The following is an 18,324-nucleotide window of genomic DNA, read 5'->3' as shown; positions in this document are numbered from 1 at the left end:
AGCCAATCAAACCCATTCAACTAAACGGTCATGAAAAACAACACCCCCCAAATGCACTCCCGACTCACCCCATTCCCCTGACCAGGGCAGGAGGAAGGGGTGCTCCCAGCCACCCCACCTACCCCACTCCCAGCCTCCGTAAGGCCAGCGGGAAAGGAGCAGTCTCTCCCAGAGGCCAAACTGACTGAAGCCTTCTAGCATGTCCAGCAAACAGAAAAGACCTGTTTTCTAAGCCCAGGGCACATGGGAAAAGCAGGAAGACCAGACCCAGTGATGAGCTTCCACCCTGAGAGCTGTGTTGGTGCCCCTGTAGCCAGCCTGCACCGCCCGCACTGGCCCTCAGACCTGACCTGGCCACAGGTCCTTGTCTTCAGTTTCCGAGTGGTTTCTCCTAGCTTATTTCCTAGGGAACTCTGCCTGCCTCCTCTTTAACAAGATGGCCTGGGACAAGCTGGCAGGAAGCAGGACAAAGCCACTTTGGGTACTAACACCTAGGTCAAAGACCTGCGTACCCCAGGTCTTCCAGGAGAAACCAGATTTCTGGGCCACTAGCTTGAAAACCACACAGGTTCCAATCCACAGAGCCCCCAGGCTCACCACTCCAAGAGCTGGACATGGACCAGAGCTAGAAGCAAATGCAAAGCAGAGCACAATTCACATGGTTGAGGAGAGTATGGGGCTGGGGTCCTCCCTGGCGACAGGCAGGCAGGGACTCATCTATCCCAGCAGTGCCAGCAGCTTGGGTGGGGCTACCAGTCAGCAGGATCGGGGAGACTACAGAAAGGACGAGGGTCTGTCCCAAAGCAGAGGGACAGGCCTTAGGAATGAGAACTAGCATCTAATTCCTAAATGCCTGGCTGTGTCCCCCTGGCCTCTCCCAGGGAGAAGCCCTTTAAGTTTCTTTTCCTTAGATGTGTCTGTGCCTCTGTGCATGTGTGTCTGGGGGCTCTGTGTGTTGGTGGTTATATGCCTGCATCTGTGTATGAGGGAGGGCAGGAGAGAGGGTGGGACAGCATATGTGTACATGTATGTGTGTACATGGATGAGTATGTATTAGGGAATACAGTATTGGGGGGCAGGGAGAGTGCTAATGCCAGAAGCAGCATCCTGGGGCCACAGCTAGCACTGCATGGCTCTAACCACAAGGCTCCACTGCCACCAAGGAAGGAAGGGGCTGGGCACACACGTTCCCAAACATTTCAGAAGGCAATGGGATTCCAAGGAGCCCAAGAATGAGGGCCAAGATGGGTACACCTGCTTAGCTACTGGTTTGGCAAGAGAAGGAAGGTACCCAACACAGGCCAGAGGCAGAGAGAAGCAAGGATGGATGAGATCCACATAGTGTGATGTGGTTGGGACACTGAATGAAGTGGGATGGGACAGCGAGATCCCCAGGAGCCAAGGCATCTGGACCCAGCTGACAGCTGGAAACAGGCTATGAAAAACACCAGGGGACGTTACTCAGAGTTACCCCCACCTGGCCAATAAGTTGACTGCACTCCTGGAAGCTGGGATAAAGCCTCTTTGCTGTCCTCCATCATTCTCTCTCCTCCAAGTCTACTCTCTGGGGGGAAAACCAACTTCTGCTTGAGGGCAGCCTCTCTCCCTAGCAGGACTCACAGAGCCCCAACAGGGAGCTGCTGTCCTTCCTTCAGCCAAGTAGTGATCATAGAGTCCAGGGGGTCAGTGCTGACTGGGCTCAAGTCTCTACTATTCTCAGTCACCACCTATCAGCCAATATGGGTCCCATGTCTACCACCTCCGAGACTGAGGGGCATGCACCATAGCTGTCCAAGCAGAAACCACAGAAGCTTTTGTAATCTTTCTGGAAATGCTGTCCCTCTCCTGGCCTGAGAGACCTTCCCTGAGACCCCTCCACCCTCTTGGGGGCCTCTCCCTGCCTGTGTGACCCAGCCTTCAGAACCTCAGCTCTTGAGGAGGCTGCAGGAAAAGAAGAGAGAAAGAGAGAGGGAGGCAGGTCACTGGTACAAGAGAGTGCATGAATACAAGATAGTGCACGGATACTTGTATCTTGAGATGTCAAGATCCCTAGTGAAAGAAAAAGAAAGGTGAGCAAGAACGAGGCAGGAAAGCAAGTGAAATGAGAGAGCAAAATGATGAACAAGTGAAAGAGAGTGAGAGTGAGTGAGAACGAAAGTAGGAGCCAAGAGCAGGACAGAGTGAGTGCCCAGGAGAGAGCAAGAGCCAGAGCAGGCCAGGGAGCCCGCCACCTACTTCTTCTTGTCCTTGTCCTTCCTCAGGGGCTGCTGCGAGGTGGCGTGCAAGGCCTGAGACTGAAGGGCCTCCACCGCATCCTTCCTGCGGTTGAAGGCATTGGTCTCCTCCTCCAGTTCCCGGCGCTTTTCCTCCACCTTGCGCTTCTCCTCCTGGTGGACCCGCTTCAGGTGCTCAAACTTCTCGTGGAGCTGGGAGCAGAAGATGAGGGAGCCCAGGCTTCCGTGTGGGCCAGGAAGGTGCCCAGACCCTCCTGCCACCTAAGCCAGGCCCTCTCCTCCCTCATCTGGCCTCACCACAGCACCCAAGCCCGGCACTCACCTCCCTTTCCTTCTCCTTCAACTCCAGCTCCGTCTCCTTCACTTTGTTGACGAACATCTGCCTCATCTCTTCCTCCTTCCTCTGCAGCTCACTCAGGAACTCCTTCCTCTTCGCCTCATATGTCTCCTGTAGGCTGTGGTGACCCAGAGAACAGAGGCCAAGAATGGGATTTTGGTGGGATGAGGTAGGGCAGAGCCAGAGAAGCAGAATCACATGGGCTCCGGGGGGGTTGAGAGGATGCTGGGGTCCCAACAGCTGCTCTCCCTGGCTCACTAGACCCCAGAAGCAGATGCCAGCATGGCAAGTCTAGCTGTGGATGTGAACACAGGCTCACTCCCTGTGCAGGCTGTCACCTGAAGGGCTGGCTGTCACCGTCACTGTCCTGGAAGCCCATCTCCTCCAATTTGCAGCGCCGGTAGAGCTCATAGTGCCGACTGTGGGTCTGCTCACGGAGGTCCTCCATGTTCACCCGGATCAGCATCTCCCGGAGCTTCACGAAGTCACAGTGATTCTCATTCTCCACTGAAAGCGCAGGGCGCATGGGGCATCAGGCAGGCACACATAAGGGCACGGGGAGGACAGGGCTCAAGACAGTGGTCAGAGTGCTAGAGGCTGACTCCAGAGCAGGGCAGGTAACAAATAGGCACAGGGAGGACACAGGACAGGGCTACAGGCAGCAAGGCAGGACAGGGGCTGAATTCAGGCCCCCAGCTGGGGATGTGCACTCCCCACCACACTCACCCTGCACCACTCCCCAAGGGTACTGCCGTGCTCGGACCAGCTTGTTCCCCACCTTCACCTCCTCGGTGCTGCCCACCACGGCAAAGGGCAGGTGTGCCTGGAAAGGGGCCCACACATGCATGAGCACTGAGCTGACACAGCTAACAGACCCTCCTTCACTGCCCCTGGGCCCCAGGGAAGGTTGCCCAAACCTGAACAAGGTCTAGCCAGATGCTCACTTCCTGGCTGTCTTTTAGAGAAGTATCCTAGAACCTCCAAAAGGGAAGTGGGCTGAACCCACAATACCCCTTCCACGTTTTCTAGCGTATTCTTTCAGCCCTTGGGCTCCCCGGGGGCCAGTAGAGGCTCCTTCAAAGATCTTGTGGGCCTGGCTCTCTTCTAAGTTCCCAGCCTGGCATCCTGCCTGCCTACTCCTACAGGTTTCAGGTCCCCGCCCTGAGTCCGTATCTTGTGAAACCTGAGGAAGCACCAGTACCAGCACAATACCCGATTCCCACAGGACAAAGGACTGGCTGGCTCCCAGATGCCCACCCGTCTGTCCTGGAGAAGCTAAGGCTGGAATCCTGGGGACCGAGTCACCCGGGGCTGTCAGAAGTCTGTGCCGGCTCCAAGCCCTCTGGCCACAGAGTCCCAAGGCCCTTGCCCAACGCTCACATTCATGACTGCATTAATCTCTGCAACAGCCTCATCATCAGTGGGAAACTGGTAGATCTGGACTCCATTGCTGACTAGCTCGCCCATGATCTTGATCTTGAACTTGTGGAGCTCACTCTTGGAGATGGTGTCAGCCTTGGCAATGATGGGAATGATGTTCACCTGCCAGGATCAAGGAAGAGGGGGCAGCAGATTAGTTACTCCCTGACTGTGGACAGCCTGCCCAGGCCACATCCCTGGACAGAGGGGCAGGAAGCCAGAGAGATGGAGTTGTTGCTCCCATGGGTAGTCTTGGCCCAAACCCAGCCACCTGGGGCCATTCTGATGGGTCGTAACAATTGGCTGCAGTGCTTCTTACAGCCCCGATTCCCCCAAACCACCATCCAGCCCCAAAATTAGACCCCTGGGCATATGCAGCTTTGACCCAGAGTACTCTGAAGGTCTTCACTGGCCTAGGGCCTGACAGAAGCAGCAGCGGGGGTTGAGCTCCTCTGTAAGCAGGTAAGATGACCCATCAGTAGCCACAGGAAGACCTTAAAATCTCCTAGGCCAAGGGTATCCCAGTTTTCACAGTGAAAATTAACTCCTGAGATGAGGATGGCACTCAAGTGAGAGCTGACAGGTGACTGTGTGGCCACACGCCCTCCAGGACCCCAAGCCCTTCCTGTTGCCCCCATGAAGCTGCCCTCTCATTACCTACTTCTCACTCGCCTTCAAATCTGGGCCTTAACTCTCCTCTCTCTAGTGGGCTCAGGAGGACCCCAAGGGAAATCCAGCAGGAAGACAAGGGAAGTGAAGGGAGCAGAGGAACAAGGAACTGAGAGAGAACTGGGACGCTCTGGGGAGAGGGTCAGAGGGCCGAGGGGGAGAGGTAACTCTAAGAGGAGAAGGCCGAGAATAAGAATCGATTCAGCTAGAAGGAAGGGGCTCAGGGCCAGACCCAGAGGACAGAGCTCTGGAGAAAGAGCCCAGAGCAATGGGGGCCCACTGCAGCAATTGGGACAGAGGTAAGAGAAAATAGAGAGAAGACCAACCCAAGGTTGGAGGCTGTCTGCAAGCCCCCCAACCAGTGGAGCCCCTGAGGACCGTAGTGGACAGTCACAGTGCAGCCACCACACCCCACCTCACCTCAGTGGAGGACCATGGAGCCCATGGAATAAGTTGGGGTGGGGGGTGCATACCTTGCTATCTAGTTTCTTCATGGTCACCAGATCTAGGGACTTGAGGGAGTGCCCTGTGGGAGTGATGAAGTAGAGGCATACGTGGATCCTGGTGTCATGGTAGTCAAAGAGCGAGCGGCGGATCTTCAGCTCCTCCTGCAGATAGTTTTCAAACTGCGCATCGATGTAGTCGACTATAGGCCTGTAACTACAGACAGCTCCATCACCTAGGAGGCAGGCAGCTGAGCCGCAACCTGTGCGGCTTGGAGCCAAGCCAGGCTGCCCACCAGCCTTCTCTCTGTAGGAACAAACAGCTTCTCCCTGGGAATCCCTGCCTGGGTACAGGTGGTCGACCCCTTCTCTTGACCTACAAGGGGTCCTCAGGACCTCAGATATTCCCCCAAGAGGCCCTCCTCTGGCCCCCATGGAGTGTGGGGCTCGGTTATTCATATGGGAGCAGCTTGGCATGAGGAGTGCTTGGGCAAAGTGTTAAAGCCAAGGCCAACATGAGTGAGATGGAGATGAGACTAGGCGGGGCCACCCTTCCTGCCTCTTGCCTCTCATCCTTATTGATCTGATCCCCGAAGCCCACAGCATCCACGATGGTCAGCTTGAGCTGCACATTGCTCTCTTGGAGGTCGTAGGTCTGGGGCCGCAGGCGCACACACTCCTCATGGTGACTGGCTTCCTCGGTCTCGAAGGTCGTGTTGAAGAGCGTGTTCATCAGTGTGGACTTGCCAATGCCAGTCTCCCCTGGGGAGCGGGGAGTGGAAGGAGGGGATTGTCAAAGGCTGGAACTGGGGCTGTCCCTGGCTGTTGGCTAGGCTGGGTGGGTGCCTGAACATCCTCAGCCTCCATACAAGAGAAAGGGGCACACATAGTAGGAACAACAGTAAATGTTTTTCTAAACAAACAAATGAATCTAAATCTCTGTGATAAACACTCTTAGTTTACACGTCTAATCCTGTTTATACTTCACGGCAACTCTAAGTCAGGCCCTGGCTCCAACTCTGCCCTTGACCCTGGCAGAGACATCAATCAAAGCCTCATCTTGACCCCAGAAGCGTCGCTCTGCCTGGGAGGTCCCCTTGCAGCTCAACAGGTAGCCAGGGCAGCAGCACCCTATCTCCCAGAAGGTCCTCGTTGGTGTTGTCTGAGGGTGCCCCCTGGCCAGGCCATGACACTCACCCACACAGAGGATGTTGAAGCTGAAGCCCTGAGTGACCGACTTGCTGACCAACTGGTCAGGGAGGCTGTCGAAGCCCACATGGCCGCCCAGGGAGAGGCTCCGGGGCTCTGGCTCTGCATTCTGCCAAGAAAGAAATAGACCGAGGCAGTGAGCCCACTGGGGAAGAGGGGCCAAGTAGGGGGGAAGCTAAACCTGAGTCAACCGCCCCCCCCTTGTCTAAATTCTCCGCAAATCTCAGGACACAGCGTGAATGCACCAGAGCTCCAACTCCAGGCCGAGTCTTCACAGAGGGAGCCCATTGGGCCTCAGCGCACCATCTGGGAAAGGTCCCTTTCACCCAAGGCTCTGCTCCACTTGACGGATGAGGGTTGCCAAAGCCTGGGGCATCTCCTGGCATGGATGGCCCCAGGACCTATGACTGCTACCCCTGACGGCTCACCTGTCCTCCCACAGGAGGAGGCCCCAGATGGTCCCTGGATCTTAAAGATTTTAAGAGGCCAAGACTGGAGAATGTGTGTGTTCTTGCAGCCCCCTCCCGGGCCTCACATACCCTCCTACTGAAGCAGAACTTGAGCAGAGACAGGTCTGGCCCAGCCTCCTCACATATGTGCTCCATCGGGGGGCCTTCCCCATGAGGCCAGGCTCACGGTCCTCCACGTGCACCCCTTGCTCCTCACGCACCCAAGCATGGAACGCATACACCGGCACTGCTACAGGGACCAGCGCTCACTCAGACCACCACTGGGTCTGAGGGCTGGTCTCTGAGGCATCCTCCCTGCTGCCACCCTGCTGTTCTCCAGGGACTCCCAGCCTCTCGCTCATGCTACCCTCTCACACCCACCCCTACCCCCACCCCCCTCCCCTACTCCCAACCCCACCCTAACCCTAGTTATTTAGACAGAGGATTTTGGATGAGAATGTGGAGCCCCAGCTTTAGCAGAGAGGCAGGCAGAAGGTCCCCAGTGAGCTGGGGCCACTGGAGCTGGCCCACAGCACTATAAAAAGAAACCACAAGGACCCAAAGCAGAGGGTCAAGGTTGGACTCCAATTTGTGTAGATGGTTTCTGTGGCTTCCCTGGGAATAGGGGTAAAATGCTATCCTCCGAGGGAAGGTTCCCAGGCTCAGCCTTCCCGTGTTTGGCCCCTCTCGAGGGCAGGCCCCAGACAGCTCCATGTTGGGCAGAAACACGCCTCCTCCATTCTGAGCCCCTCTGCCCTGACTGCCAGCTGGAAAGAGCAAGGACAGGAAAGCGCAGTGGGTCTGAGTCTCATCCTGCCATCCTGCCCACGGCTCCAGAGGGGAGGAAACAGGCCCAACTGAAGACAGTCCCAGAAGCTACTGATTAGGACCGTGGCAGCCCTTATGTCAATGTGGATATGGGCACAGTGGGCAGAGGGGGGCTCAAGACCAGATGCAGGGCCCTGGCTCCCTGCCCTCCCACAGAGGGATCCGCTCTTGAGCTCTCCTTGACCTCTCTGCAGCCGCAGACTGTGGCCTCAGCCTGAACCCCTCCAACCATTCTTTCCTCCCAACCATAGCCCCTGGCACCCAAACCCCTTTCTCGTCTCCACTAATCATGCATCCCCCGCAACACTGCCCCTGGGCTCAATCACTGTAGCTCTGCATTGATGACACCCAAGTGTGTTTGCTGGCAGCCTAGACCCCACGTGGCCCCTTTGGGTAGTTGTACTATCCCCTCAAAGAAACTGGGGTTACCCCTAAACCTGCTCTCTCAACAACCCTCTCTCAACAGAGCCTCTATTCTTATAGCTGACCCTTTCTCCCTATCTACTATCCCCAGGGCATCATGTCACAACCTCCCCACTCAAGCCCAGGTCCTCCCCCAACACCCCTCCCGGGCTGCAAACATAACCCAACAGAGAGGCCCCAAAGGCAGCTTCCTCTCATTGGAGTCCACATCAAAAACAGTAAATGGAGCATAAGATGTTCTGGGTCAGGCCCAAAGTCCCTGGCATGGCATCGCAGGCCCTCCACAGTCTGAGGCCTTCCTCACAGGCTTAGTTCCCACCCAGCTGGTTTCCTCTGAATGCACTTTACAAACTCAGCCCCTTCCCTGGGTTCCAGAGCTCACTCTACTTTTTCCCCGGCACCTGCTCTGACCTGGCCCCTAAGTGCTGACGTTCCAGACCCCTCACTTGGCTGTGACCCCATTTCCTTCAACTAGTAGTTGTCCTTTTTTAATGCATCCTGGTTCTCCAACTCTCCCATAAGCTCCGCAGAGTTGGCTTCAGGCTGGGGGAGGTCAGGTTTTCCATCCTTCCCACCCTCCCACCACTAAGCCCAACATGCTAGACAACACTACCATTCATAAATTACTGAACAACATCTTCAACTGCTGCAGCATCAGGGGCAGCTGCCCACCTCACACAGAGCTTCGTTATTGAGTCTCTGTTCCACCTGCTCGCGGCAGCTTGAGGATCAAATGGAGGACAGAATAGTTAGTCTAGAGCTTTCTTCTTTTCAGGCGAGACTGAAAATCTCCAAACTTTAAGGCATGCTGCACTTGCAAAGAAGGCTATGTGTTTATTCATCCTCTTCTTCCAAGGGTGACACAATCAGGATGCAATCCAACATCCTGTAGTCTGCCGCCAAAACCCACCCAGTCAGCTGTGTCTGGAAACCACACACGCGCACGCACACTCACACACACGCTCCACTGCAGAGTACTTGCCCAGAGACAGAAACCATCCTATTCCTGAGTTTACCCCGCTTTCTTACAGTTCCAGGCTCCAAAGGCTAACAGCAGCACTCGGGGGTCTCACATAAGCCCACCCATCCACGCTCAGCGGGCCCTGCCTGCCTTCGCTCACACAGCTCAGCTCTCACTCCAGAAGTGTGTGGAGTCCAGGCAGGTCTTCATTCCCAAGTTGTTGCCCAGGCTGCACTCTGTCACTCCAGGGGCCACAGACCTGGGGTAATCAATGCCTTCAGGAGCCTCAGGCATGGGAGTGTCAATCTCCAGAGCGTGTGAACACACACATGTACACACACAGAAAAATGGCCACTGGTCCTGATGGGGGCAGGGTGTTGTTACCTGATCTCAGGAGACTGATCTGACCTCCCACCTCTACTGAGGTGTGACTCTCACTAATGCCAAGCTCCCTGATCCTGTATTTGGCATCGACAACATGTGATCCAAGGTGCACCGCTCACTCCAAGGTGCCCGCCCCAGGTGTCTCTGCTGACCTGTGTGGGGTCGCAGCCTAGGAGCACCCAAAGCACCAAAGCAGCACTGGCATGTCTTAGCTACCATGACTCAGAGAGAAACTTCAGGTCTCTCACTGGCTACCTGGCCACCAGCCCTGCAATTTGGCAGGGAAGGCCTCAACACCAACTCCAGGGGTGGGTCCTAATAGTCCCAAGCCAATCAGCATGATCCCACGATTGGTTCAGGTATAGGCAAGTGACCCAGGAGGAGAGAACCTTTATGACCATCTTGTCAGCATTAGGGGAGCTAGCCTAAGCCTGAAGCCCACTCACAGAGGATGGCAGAGCCAAGAACATCACAGAGGAGAGAGAGCCAGGCTCTGCCCTACCTCTGGGCTTTTCCCTTTACCCCTGGCCAGATCTCCCTTTACTGCTTAAGCCAGTTGAGTGGCGCTATCTAGTACTTGCAACTAAAAGAATCTTGACTGCTAGTCTCTGAAGTAAAACTCTGAGTGCCGAGGAACAGGGAGAAAGCGAGGAGAGCAAGGACAAGGAGAGAAGGAAAACGTGTGGAAAGTAGTTTGTGTTTACAACCAAAGGAAGGAACGGATGTCAAATGATTACACCAGCAGCCCACTGAGGACCACCCTGTGTGAGCTGAGCCGAGTGATTTAGTCTCCCACACAGTCCTTCCCCGCCCTGGGGGGCAGACACCATTATTATCCCCATTTTAAAGGTCAGGAAACTGAGGTGCACAGAAGCTAGAGAACTAATCAGGGCAGAGCAGGGATTTGAGAGCAGCCAAGCCCTTGCCCCAACCACTCTGCTCTAGTGTCTCCCCTAATCTTACAAGGCTCTCGACTCAGTTACTCAGTCACTCAACATACAATCACTGGGCACATCTGCTGTGTGCCTGGCACTGGGAGGGCTGCCAGTGAAAAGATGAGGACACCAGATCCTTGACCTCGGGGGCTCAGTCTAATTCAATCTAAGCTCAAATGGCTGTAGAGGCCAGGCAGGTACTATAAATGAGGGAAGGGAAGCAATATAGTAACAATGAAAACAATAGCTAGCAGTTATCGAGTGCTCACCAGGGTTGACTCTAACTAATCTCATTTAGTCCACGGATCACAGCCTGTGGGGTAGGCTGTAATATTACCCCCACCGTGCAGATGAGACAATTAGGGTGCCAAGAGATTAAGTAATTTGCCCACGACCACACCGCTCAGGAGGGTGAAGCCTGGATCTGAATGGAGACAGTATGACTGCAAACCCATGCTTCCAGCCACATCACTCCACTGCCTGCTGGATAAAAGACCTGCTGACTTGGCCGAGTGTGGGGTCCCCCGGGGAGAGGCCGGAATGGTGGGGAACTGCAGAGCCTGGGCTCGGTCCACCATGGCCATGGTTCTGTGACGCCAGCCAACTGTGGGAATCCAGGCGTAGTGTTGCCAAACCTTCCAGTTTTTCAAGAGACTCCAGAAATCTAGATTTTTATGTGAAACCCCCTCATTTTTAAAGATTGGCAACCAATACAAATTGAAAATACCATGAGGGCCCAACAAAACATGTTGGGGATTGGATGTGGCCCATGGCCTGACAGTCTGCAACCCCAGATCTGGTAGGAGAGTGAGCTGGAAGGACAATACACTCAAGTCTCCATTCTTGGAGCATGGAGACCACAGGAGATTGCTTCGAGGGAGGAGCCTTCAGGCTGCACAACTTAACTCGGACTCTGGTGAGAGGTAGACCCAGCTGCTTTGGGCCCTTGCACACACCCAACTTCCTGGGGTGCCGGCTCAGGGGGCTCTGTCCTCAAACCTCCAGGAAAGAGAGCTGACAGCCCTGAGCTCTACGTACATAATGGGAAACTCCACAGGGCCATTATCCCCTCTCTAATCACTAACAAGCTTTTGGCTCCTGAGCCAGGTCCCAGGCTTCTGTGTCATCATTTCTTGGGCACATCAAAGACAACCACCGAAATAACTGCTCAGGCCAGCTCTGTTCCTCCATGCCCGGCTGTCCAGAACAAAGTGGAGAATGGCATTTTGTTCTGCAGCCCAGCGGATAAGTAGGACGTCCTTTTCTGACCAGGAAATGCTCAGTCTGAGCCTTCTGAAGCAGCTCTGATTGCCAGCCCAGAGGAGCTGCCCCTTTTACCAAGAAGAGAGATGGGTTTTGGAGAGAAACAATGTCTCATGGCTTGACCACATAAAAACAGGATTTTATCCAGAAGGAATTGGAAATCTGCTGAATGTCAGGACCAATAGAGCCGAGGAAGCTGTGGGTGAATAAAGAACCCTGAGATCAAACCCCTCAAACTAGGCTAGTTGTCAGGGTGGGAGCAGAGAGGATACCCCACCATAAGTATCCGGCTCCTGAATCCTTGACAAAGAGCAGCCCTGCACCCCAGGCCTTCCACAGAGTTCCCTGGTGCCTTGGACTTTGGACACTTTTCTCTGCTAGGCTCCCATGCCTAGCACCCACTGGCCTGAGCACTCGGACAGGCAGACGGGAAGCCCACTCCCCAGGAGTGCTCCAGCCCTCCATTAAGTCGGTGAGCAATGGACCCAGGAGTCATCGCACCACTGGGAGCCTTCTCCACCCACGTTCCTGGCACAAACTGCTCTACCCCCGGCTCTAGCTACTCTAAGCAGCCTGGGCCTTAAATAGCCAGAGCAGAGGCCTCTGGCCAGAACCCTGGTCAAAGCGCAACTGTCCTTGAGTCCGAGGAGGAATCCTAGGAATTTTCCCAGGAAAGGCTTAGGCTCTGGTCCCAGGATTCCACAGCAAGCCTCTAAGCCCAGGTCAAAGGTTACGGGAAATAACCAAAGGGATGTGTGTGGGAGGGTAGGGCTGGGAATGCTGCTACCCTGGGCAGGAGGAAGAACACAGGCAACATATACCTGTCCCGAATCAAGAGGACACCTGGGAAACAAAGTGTCTCTCTTCTAAGGCGGCAACAGAAACCTGAGAGGACATGAGCAGGGATCAAGCTTCACAGCACCAGGATGATGGCAGATGAGGTAATGATGGCAAGGTACAGCTGGGTCCCAGGAGGCCACCAGTCACTCTCACAAGGCCATTCATCCCCTCCCCCATCCTGGGAAGTGAAGAGACTTTGGGAGCAAAACCACCCCCAGAAGCCCAAGGCCATCCCATGCCCTGACCCCAGTACTCCATTCTCTCTGCTTCCCTGTCTCACCAGGAGGCACTTTCCTCCCTTTTTCTGCACAGAGACAGCCAGGGCTGCTGCTTAGTAATTTGGAATGGTTTGTTTCACACTTCTTATGTGAAAATCAGTTTTCCAGGAAGCCAAGAGCACAGTTACTGGTCTCTGGGCCCACCCACCACGCCCCAGGCCTAGGACACAGACACATTCTTGAGCTTTGTTGCACCGCCTGAGAAGGAGTGGTCCGTTCCACCATGGAGCAGATGGAGAAGGCTCTCTGGGCTTCAGAAGGTGCTGGAACCCCAGGTGTTCATACTTTCCCACTTGGCTCAGGGACTCTGGCGGCAGCACAACTGCCTTACAGCCGGGAAAGCCACAAGTGGTCTGGACATCACTAGAAGGAGGCAGCCTGTGTTCCACAGAAAATGAGACCCTACCCTTGGAAAGAGGACTGTGGGCAGCAAAGGTGACCCTGCCCTCCTCCCAGCCTAGGATGGACGCCAGTGCTGGGAAGTGGCAGAGAGATGTATGGGCACCAACATGGGCCAGCAGAGGCTTGGGGCAGCACTGCTACACTTCTCTGTTCTTGCCCCATTCACCCAGCACCAGGCAGAGTATCAGACTTGCACACAGGCCCCACAGCCAGGTCTGGTGAGTGGACTTGGGTCCATGCCCACAGCCCCTCCTGAACCCCAGGCCCTAGGTGGCCCAAGCCCAGGAAACCCCTCAGAGAGTAGCCAGAACCCGGCTCCACATTAGGTAGGAGCCAAGAACCACCTGGAAGCCATATGTTCTGAGGAGCAAACTATCTAATTCTCTCCAAGACCACCCAACACAACCTAAGTTATAGCCAAGATGCCCCCTGCCCTGTCCTCTATCACCTCTTCCCAGCCATGGTTCCTCACATGAGCCCTCAGGATGCAGATGGCTCCAGCACAGAACACCCAAGCTTGATCACGAGGGCACACTGACCTTGGGAGGCATCCTTTCCCCAGGCAGATGTGTCTCACTCCTGTCTGCACAGTTCCACATCTGGTTGTCTGCCAAAATTTGTGCCTTAGGGGCCATGCATGGGGATCCCAAGACCCAAGCTGGGAGCACAGAGGCAGGAAGACTAAAGAGGCTGCAGGGGACACACAAAGGCCAGCCAGCCCTCAGGCCCTTTGCTCTGTCATCCTGCAGCTGCTTGCTTCTGGTAGCTGGACCTGAGCCACAGAGACATTTGTGGTAGTTACTGCTCCAAGTACGCACCTCCACCTAGTCCATCTTAGGGCCTAAAACTCAAAAGGCTCCACCCTCTATGTCATCCCAAGGGGTACTCGGGTCATGGGGTTGGTTCTCAGGCCCAAATCTGCCTATGACCAGAGTCTGAGTCCTCATCCAACTGCGAGCTGCTGGCATCAACAAGAGGATGGGCACAAAGCACAAAGCATCCAGCGCCCTCCCTGCCATCCAAAGCTTTTGACAAAAGTTAGGCCCTAGGTTTCCAGCCTCCATCCATTCTCCCATCTTGTTGGCATTGTGATCATGCCCCTTCTTGCCACCTTCTCTGTTCCTACCCTCGTCAGTCCCTTATCACGTGCTCCCTTGGATGACCGATGCCTTCCCATCAGCCTCCCTGCTCTGACCCATTCCAATCAAGATCCCAGGAAGCCCTCCGTACAGTGAGCACCCACAGCATGGTACGATGTGCCTGAGGGAGGCAGAACAGGACAGACCCCCTCCCAGAGAAGGGAGCAGGGCTGCAGCTCTCCAGGTGGTGCTCACTTATGACCCTCCAACGCCACCAGGCACTGAGAGTTGCACAGACGTTTTTTGCTCAGCTCTCATTTCTCCTCCGGAACAGCTCAGCAAGGTTCCTGGCCATTTTTACAGGACAGGGAGATACCCCTCTATGACAGAGCCTCACTTGGTGAGAGGGCTGCCTCCCACATCCCTTCCCACCAGCTCTTAATTCAGAGAGGGAAGAGGCACTGTCTGGATAGCCTGCTTCTTGGGGAAGAGTCAAGATTACAGGGGTGACAACGGAAGTGACAGATGGTGCTGGGATAAAGCGGAGATGGGGGGGTGACTGACTAGGAGGAATGCCAGGCGTGAGGCTGCCATGCTGCACGCTTCTTTCCTCTCCCCCTCACATCTCCACTTTCCCTTGGCCCTAAAGCCTCCCCCGCCATGGAGTTTGAACCTCAAACAATCTTCAGAACCTGAGATTCTGACAAGAGAAACCCAGGAGACGGCCCGTGGGGGCAGGAAAGGGTAAACCCCAGAGTCTGGGACCCAGTAAGGAGGAGGAGCTGAGCAAGAGTAGACAGCAAGAGGCAACAGAAACTCCCTAGAGAGCTGTCCAGGAGATGTCCACCCCAACCCTGTGGCTGATCTAGGCTTCAGTAGGGCCCAGCCAAGATGTAAAGGCTGCTGAGCCTATGGCGTTTACATCATGCCATGTGGGGAATAGGAACCCAGCACACATTGACCTCAAAGTACAACTCTGTATGCCCTTCAAAGCTCCAGGTTGGTACAGTTCCAGGCCCTCTAGGGCTGGTCTGATCACCGGGCTGGCCTGAGGGGCAGTGTAGACCTGACACAGCTCAAACAGATCACAGCCTCATGGCCACTGCTTAACACCAGCATCAACCCTGGGGCTGGCGAGACACCCAAGCATATCTTCAAACACAGCATAGACTGCAATTAACCTTCCATGAACTCTTTGAAGAATTATCAATATGGTTGTGCCCATTTTAAAGCAAGATAAAGGAAGAAACGATTTTCCCAGGATGGCAAGCAAGGAGAGGAGAATGGAGTCCAAACTCCTAAATTCAGGTCAAACCCTACCCTATCCAAGGTCAAACTCCACCCAAATTCAACCCTGTCTAAGTCCTCCCAGGAGGCTGATGGCCCAGAGCATGGAGGGCATGAAAGGCACCCATCCATCTAGCTTAACCCGGCCCGGTAGCCAAGGCTCCTGAGCTCAGGCTGTATATCTTACCTGAGTCAGTCCCCTCTCTGTGCCTCGGCCCACCATGGGGATAATACCCCAAATCCTCCCAGAAATGGTCTAACAGCAAACACAGGAATCTGAGAGGAATGGCCTTTCCAGCCCACCTCCCGGTAGTGCAGCAGGCCTCTCAGCTCAGCCTCTGAGGACAAACTCTGGACAAGCAGTGACGGGAGCCCCTAGGGAGAGTGCCATGTAACAGAGCAAACTCATTCTCTGCTGCCTTCTTACACAGAGGGCCAGTCTTCACATCCACAAGGACATGAGATATCATGTATCATTTTTTCTGTGTCCTTAGCACGTGCCAGATACTGCTCTAAGTACCTCACCTGGATCCTCTCATTGAATCCTCCTAATAACCCTATGAGGGAGGCAGTATTTTTATCCCATTATACAGATGAGAACACTGAGGGGTTAAATAACTTGCTTAAGGTCACATGGCCAGTAAGTAGCAGTCTAGGACTCCTACCAGGCAGTCTGATTCTGGTTACTCTACATACCGCTCCCCCTGCAAGACCAGCTGTTAGAGCAACTTCCGGCCACAGATAGACCTACGACCCAGACATAACTTTCTAGTCAGCTGGACACAGAAAATGCACACAGACACGCATGCAGAGATACGCAAACACTTAGAGGTCTCTTGGCCTCCAGCTGATCCACAGGTCTATTAGGATTCTGGCGCTGCCCTCCTTGGGGACATAAGTTCCTATTTACGTTGCAGGGGTGAGGTGAACCTTTGATGTGCCCAACCTCTGAAACCGTTCTCTCTATATTTAAACTTACTTAACTGACACATAGCCTTCTCTTCAATGGGAATAAAACACCCCAGTCTAGAAATTACGAAATCAAGAGCTTCTGTTCCAAAATAGACCAACAAAATGTATTTTCAGATTAAAGGGAAAATTTACATACACAAATTCAGATGATAGTATTTATAGCATTAATTACATAAGTCCTGGCTCCCTTATTTAGCCCCAGAACCAATTCCTTATCAGTCACATACTCAGCATTTCCCCCTCCCCTCAACAGCCCCGGGTCCTCCCTCCCCCTTCCAACGACCAGGGCCTCACATGCTGGCAAGAGGACACAGCTTCCTTCACTGTCACAGCCCAGCCTCCCAGACACACCCAGATCCAGCCTTAGACACCAGAGGACATGCAGACACAATCCCCAAAAGGCCTCCCTCCCCCGGAGTGAATTATAAAAACCTTGAGGAAGTTGGCTATTGGCTGGCTCGGGCCCAGAGAGACCCCTGCAGGGACCATCAGAGACATTAGCCCTGCAGAAGTCATACACGGACTGAGGCCCAAACAAACATCCACTGGGCTGAATCTGGAATTCCTCCAGTTCCTGGGGAATGGCTGCCTCAGACCCGATCACTGAGGCCAGACCTGCCTGGAATCGCACCCAGGATCCAAGCGCTTAGGTGGAGGATAGAGGTCTGGGGGAGAGGTGGAGGTGGGGGTTGGGAGATGGAGGGGGAAGGAAAGGTAGGCCCAGGATCTTTAGGACTCAAGTCTGCAACTGCCCTGAGCTCATCTGAGGGACTCCCTCGGATCCCTGGGTCTTCATCCTCACCGGTTGTGTCCATCCAACAGCACCTGCGCGGCTAGGAATCTCCCCAGCACTACAGAAACACCCAGGGAGATGGGGGCCGGCGTATCCCGGTTCCTCCGCCCCGGCCCGCGGGGCTCCAGTCTGTCCTCGCACCTGGCCGAAACCAGGCGCGTATTTATTTGCTCCTTCCCGCGAAAGGGGTCTGCTTCTCCCGTACCCAAGCGGGGGCGACCCCGCCAAGCGCCCGGCAAGGCGCCGCCGCCCGCCTCCCCGGAACCCCAGGCGAGCGCTGCGAAGAGCCCCCAAGCCCGCCCGGCGTCGAGGCCGGCGGCGCGGCGCTGACAGCCCGGCTCGCGCCCCTGGCCAGCTGCAGGGTGGCCCCCTCCCCGCGCCCCGCGCCCCGCGCCTCCCTCGCGCGCCGCGGCCCAGCAGAGCCCTCACCGGGAAGCGCTCCAGGTCAGTGGCCGCCATGGTGAGCTCCGCACCGGGCAGGCGGGTCGGGCGAGCACCCGGGCCGCGACAGGGACAAGCCGGCTGCGGGACGCGCTCCGCCCGGGCGGCTGCGGCTGAATGGATCCAATATGGCCACTTCCTGGAAACTCCCCTTGGCGGCGGCGGCGGGAGAAGCCGCGGAGCCGCCCCCGCCCCCGCCCGCGGGACCGGCCTCCCCGCCCGGCCCGGCCACGAGCACAGCCCGAGCCCCGCCGCTTGGACGGCCGGGGGTCTCCGCGGCGTGGCGGGAGGTGCCAGCTGAGAGTGTTGCTGGGACTTGTAGTCCGTGAGTTGGGGGGCCAGGAGGGCAGTGCCTGGGGAGCCGGGGCTGGTGCCTGCCGGCCTGCCGCGCGTCCCTGGGAGGCTGGAGCCGAGCACGGATGTCAGTGTCCGGGGCCCGCGCGCAAAGAAACCGGTTACGTCGGGAGGGAAGCGCGTTGCAGCGTGCGCCCTAGGGGTCTCCCCCCACCAGACCGCCTCTACCCCTTCGGGGCCTGCAAATACACTGGGACCACCCACCAGAGTGTCGACGGGCTGCGTGCGGCCCATGGGGTCCAGGAGAGGCCTCAGCGTCGTATGCCTGTACCCTGGGCCCCACCTGATGCTCTGGTCGGAGCCAGGGCGGGACCCGGGGCGGGA

General features: G+C 55.8%; 1 protein-coding gene across 5 annotated transcripts in view; it reads right to left on the bottom strand.

Moving 5' to 3' along the window:
- Positions 1–18,324, bottom strand: part of SEPTIN8 (septin 8) — a 26,698-nt gene extending 8,374 nt beyond the window's left edge. For 3 of the 5 annotated variants that reach the window (XM_046666198.1, XM_046666200.1, XM_046666203.1), the window contains exons 1-9: positions 17,635–17,833; positions 6,300–6,420; positions 5,669–5,864; positions 5,133–5,319; positions 3,952–4,113; positions 3,298–3,394; positions 2,910–3,078; positions 2,557–2,689; positions 2,236–2,426 (exon numbers count right to left, since the gene is read on the bottom strand). In XM_046666198.1, coding sequence (XP_046522154.1) covers positions 2,236–2,426; positions 2,557–2,689; positions 2,910–3,078; positions 3,298–3,394; positions 3,952–4,113; positions 5,133–5,319; positions 5,669–5,864; positions 6,300–6,420; positions 17,635–17,664 — 1,286 coding nt within the window. In that variant the 5' untranslated portion in view covers positions 17,665–17,833. Of the gene's footprint in view, positions 1–2,235; positions 2,427–2,556; positions 2,690–2,909; positions 3,079–3,297; positions 3,395–3,951; positions 4,114–5,132; positions 5,320–5,668; positions 5,865–6,299; positions 6,421–17,634; positions 17,834–18,204 lie in introns of those variants that run through there. The other 2 variants (XM_046666199.1, XM_046666201.1) reach the window with 2 other exon arrangements.

Source organism: Equus quagga, chromosome 7 (assembly GCF_021613505.1).
Source record: "Equus quagga isolate Etosha38 chromosome 7, UCLA_HA_Equagga_1.0, whole genome shotgun sequence".
Lineage (NCBI taxonomy): Eukaryota > Metazoa > Chordata > Mammalia > Perissodactyla > Equidae > Equus > Equus quagga.
This window is presented reverse-complemented; position numbering and strand designations above follow the sequence as displayed.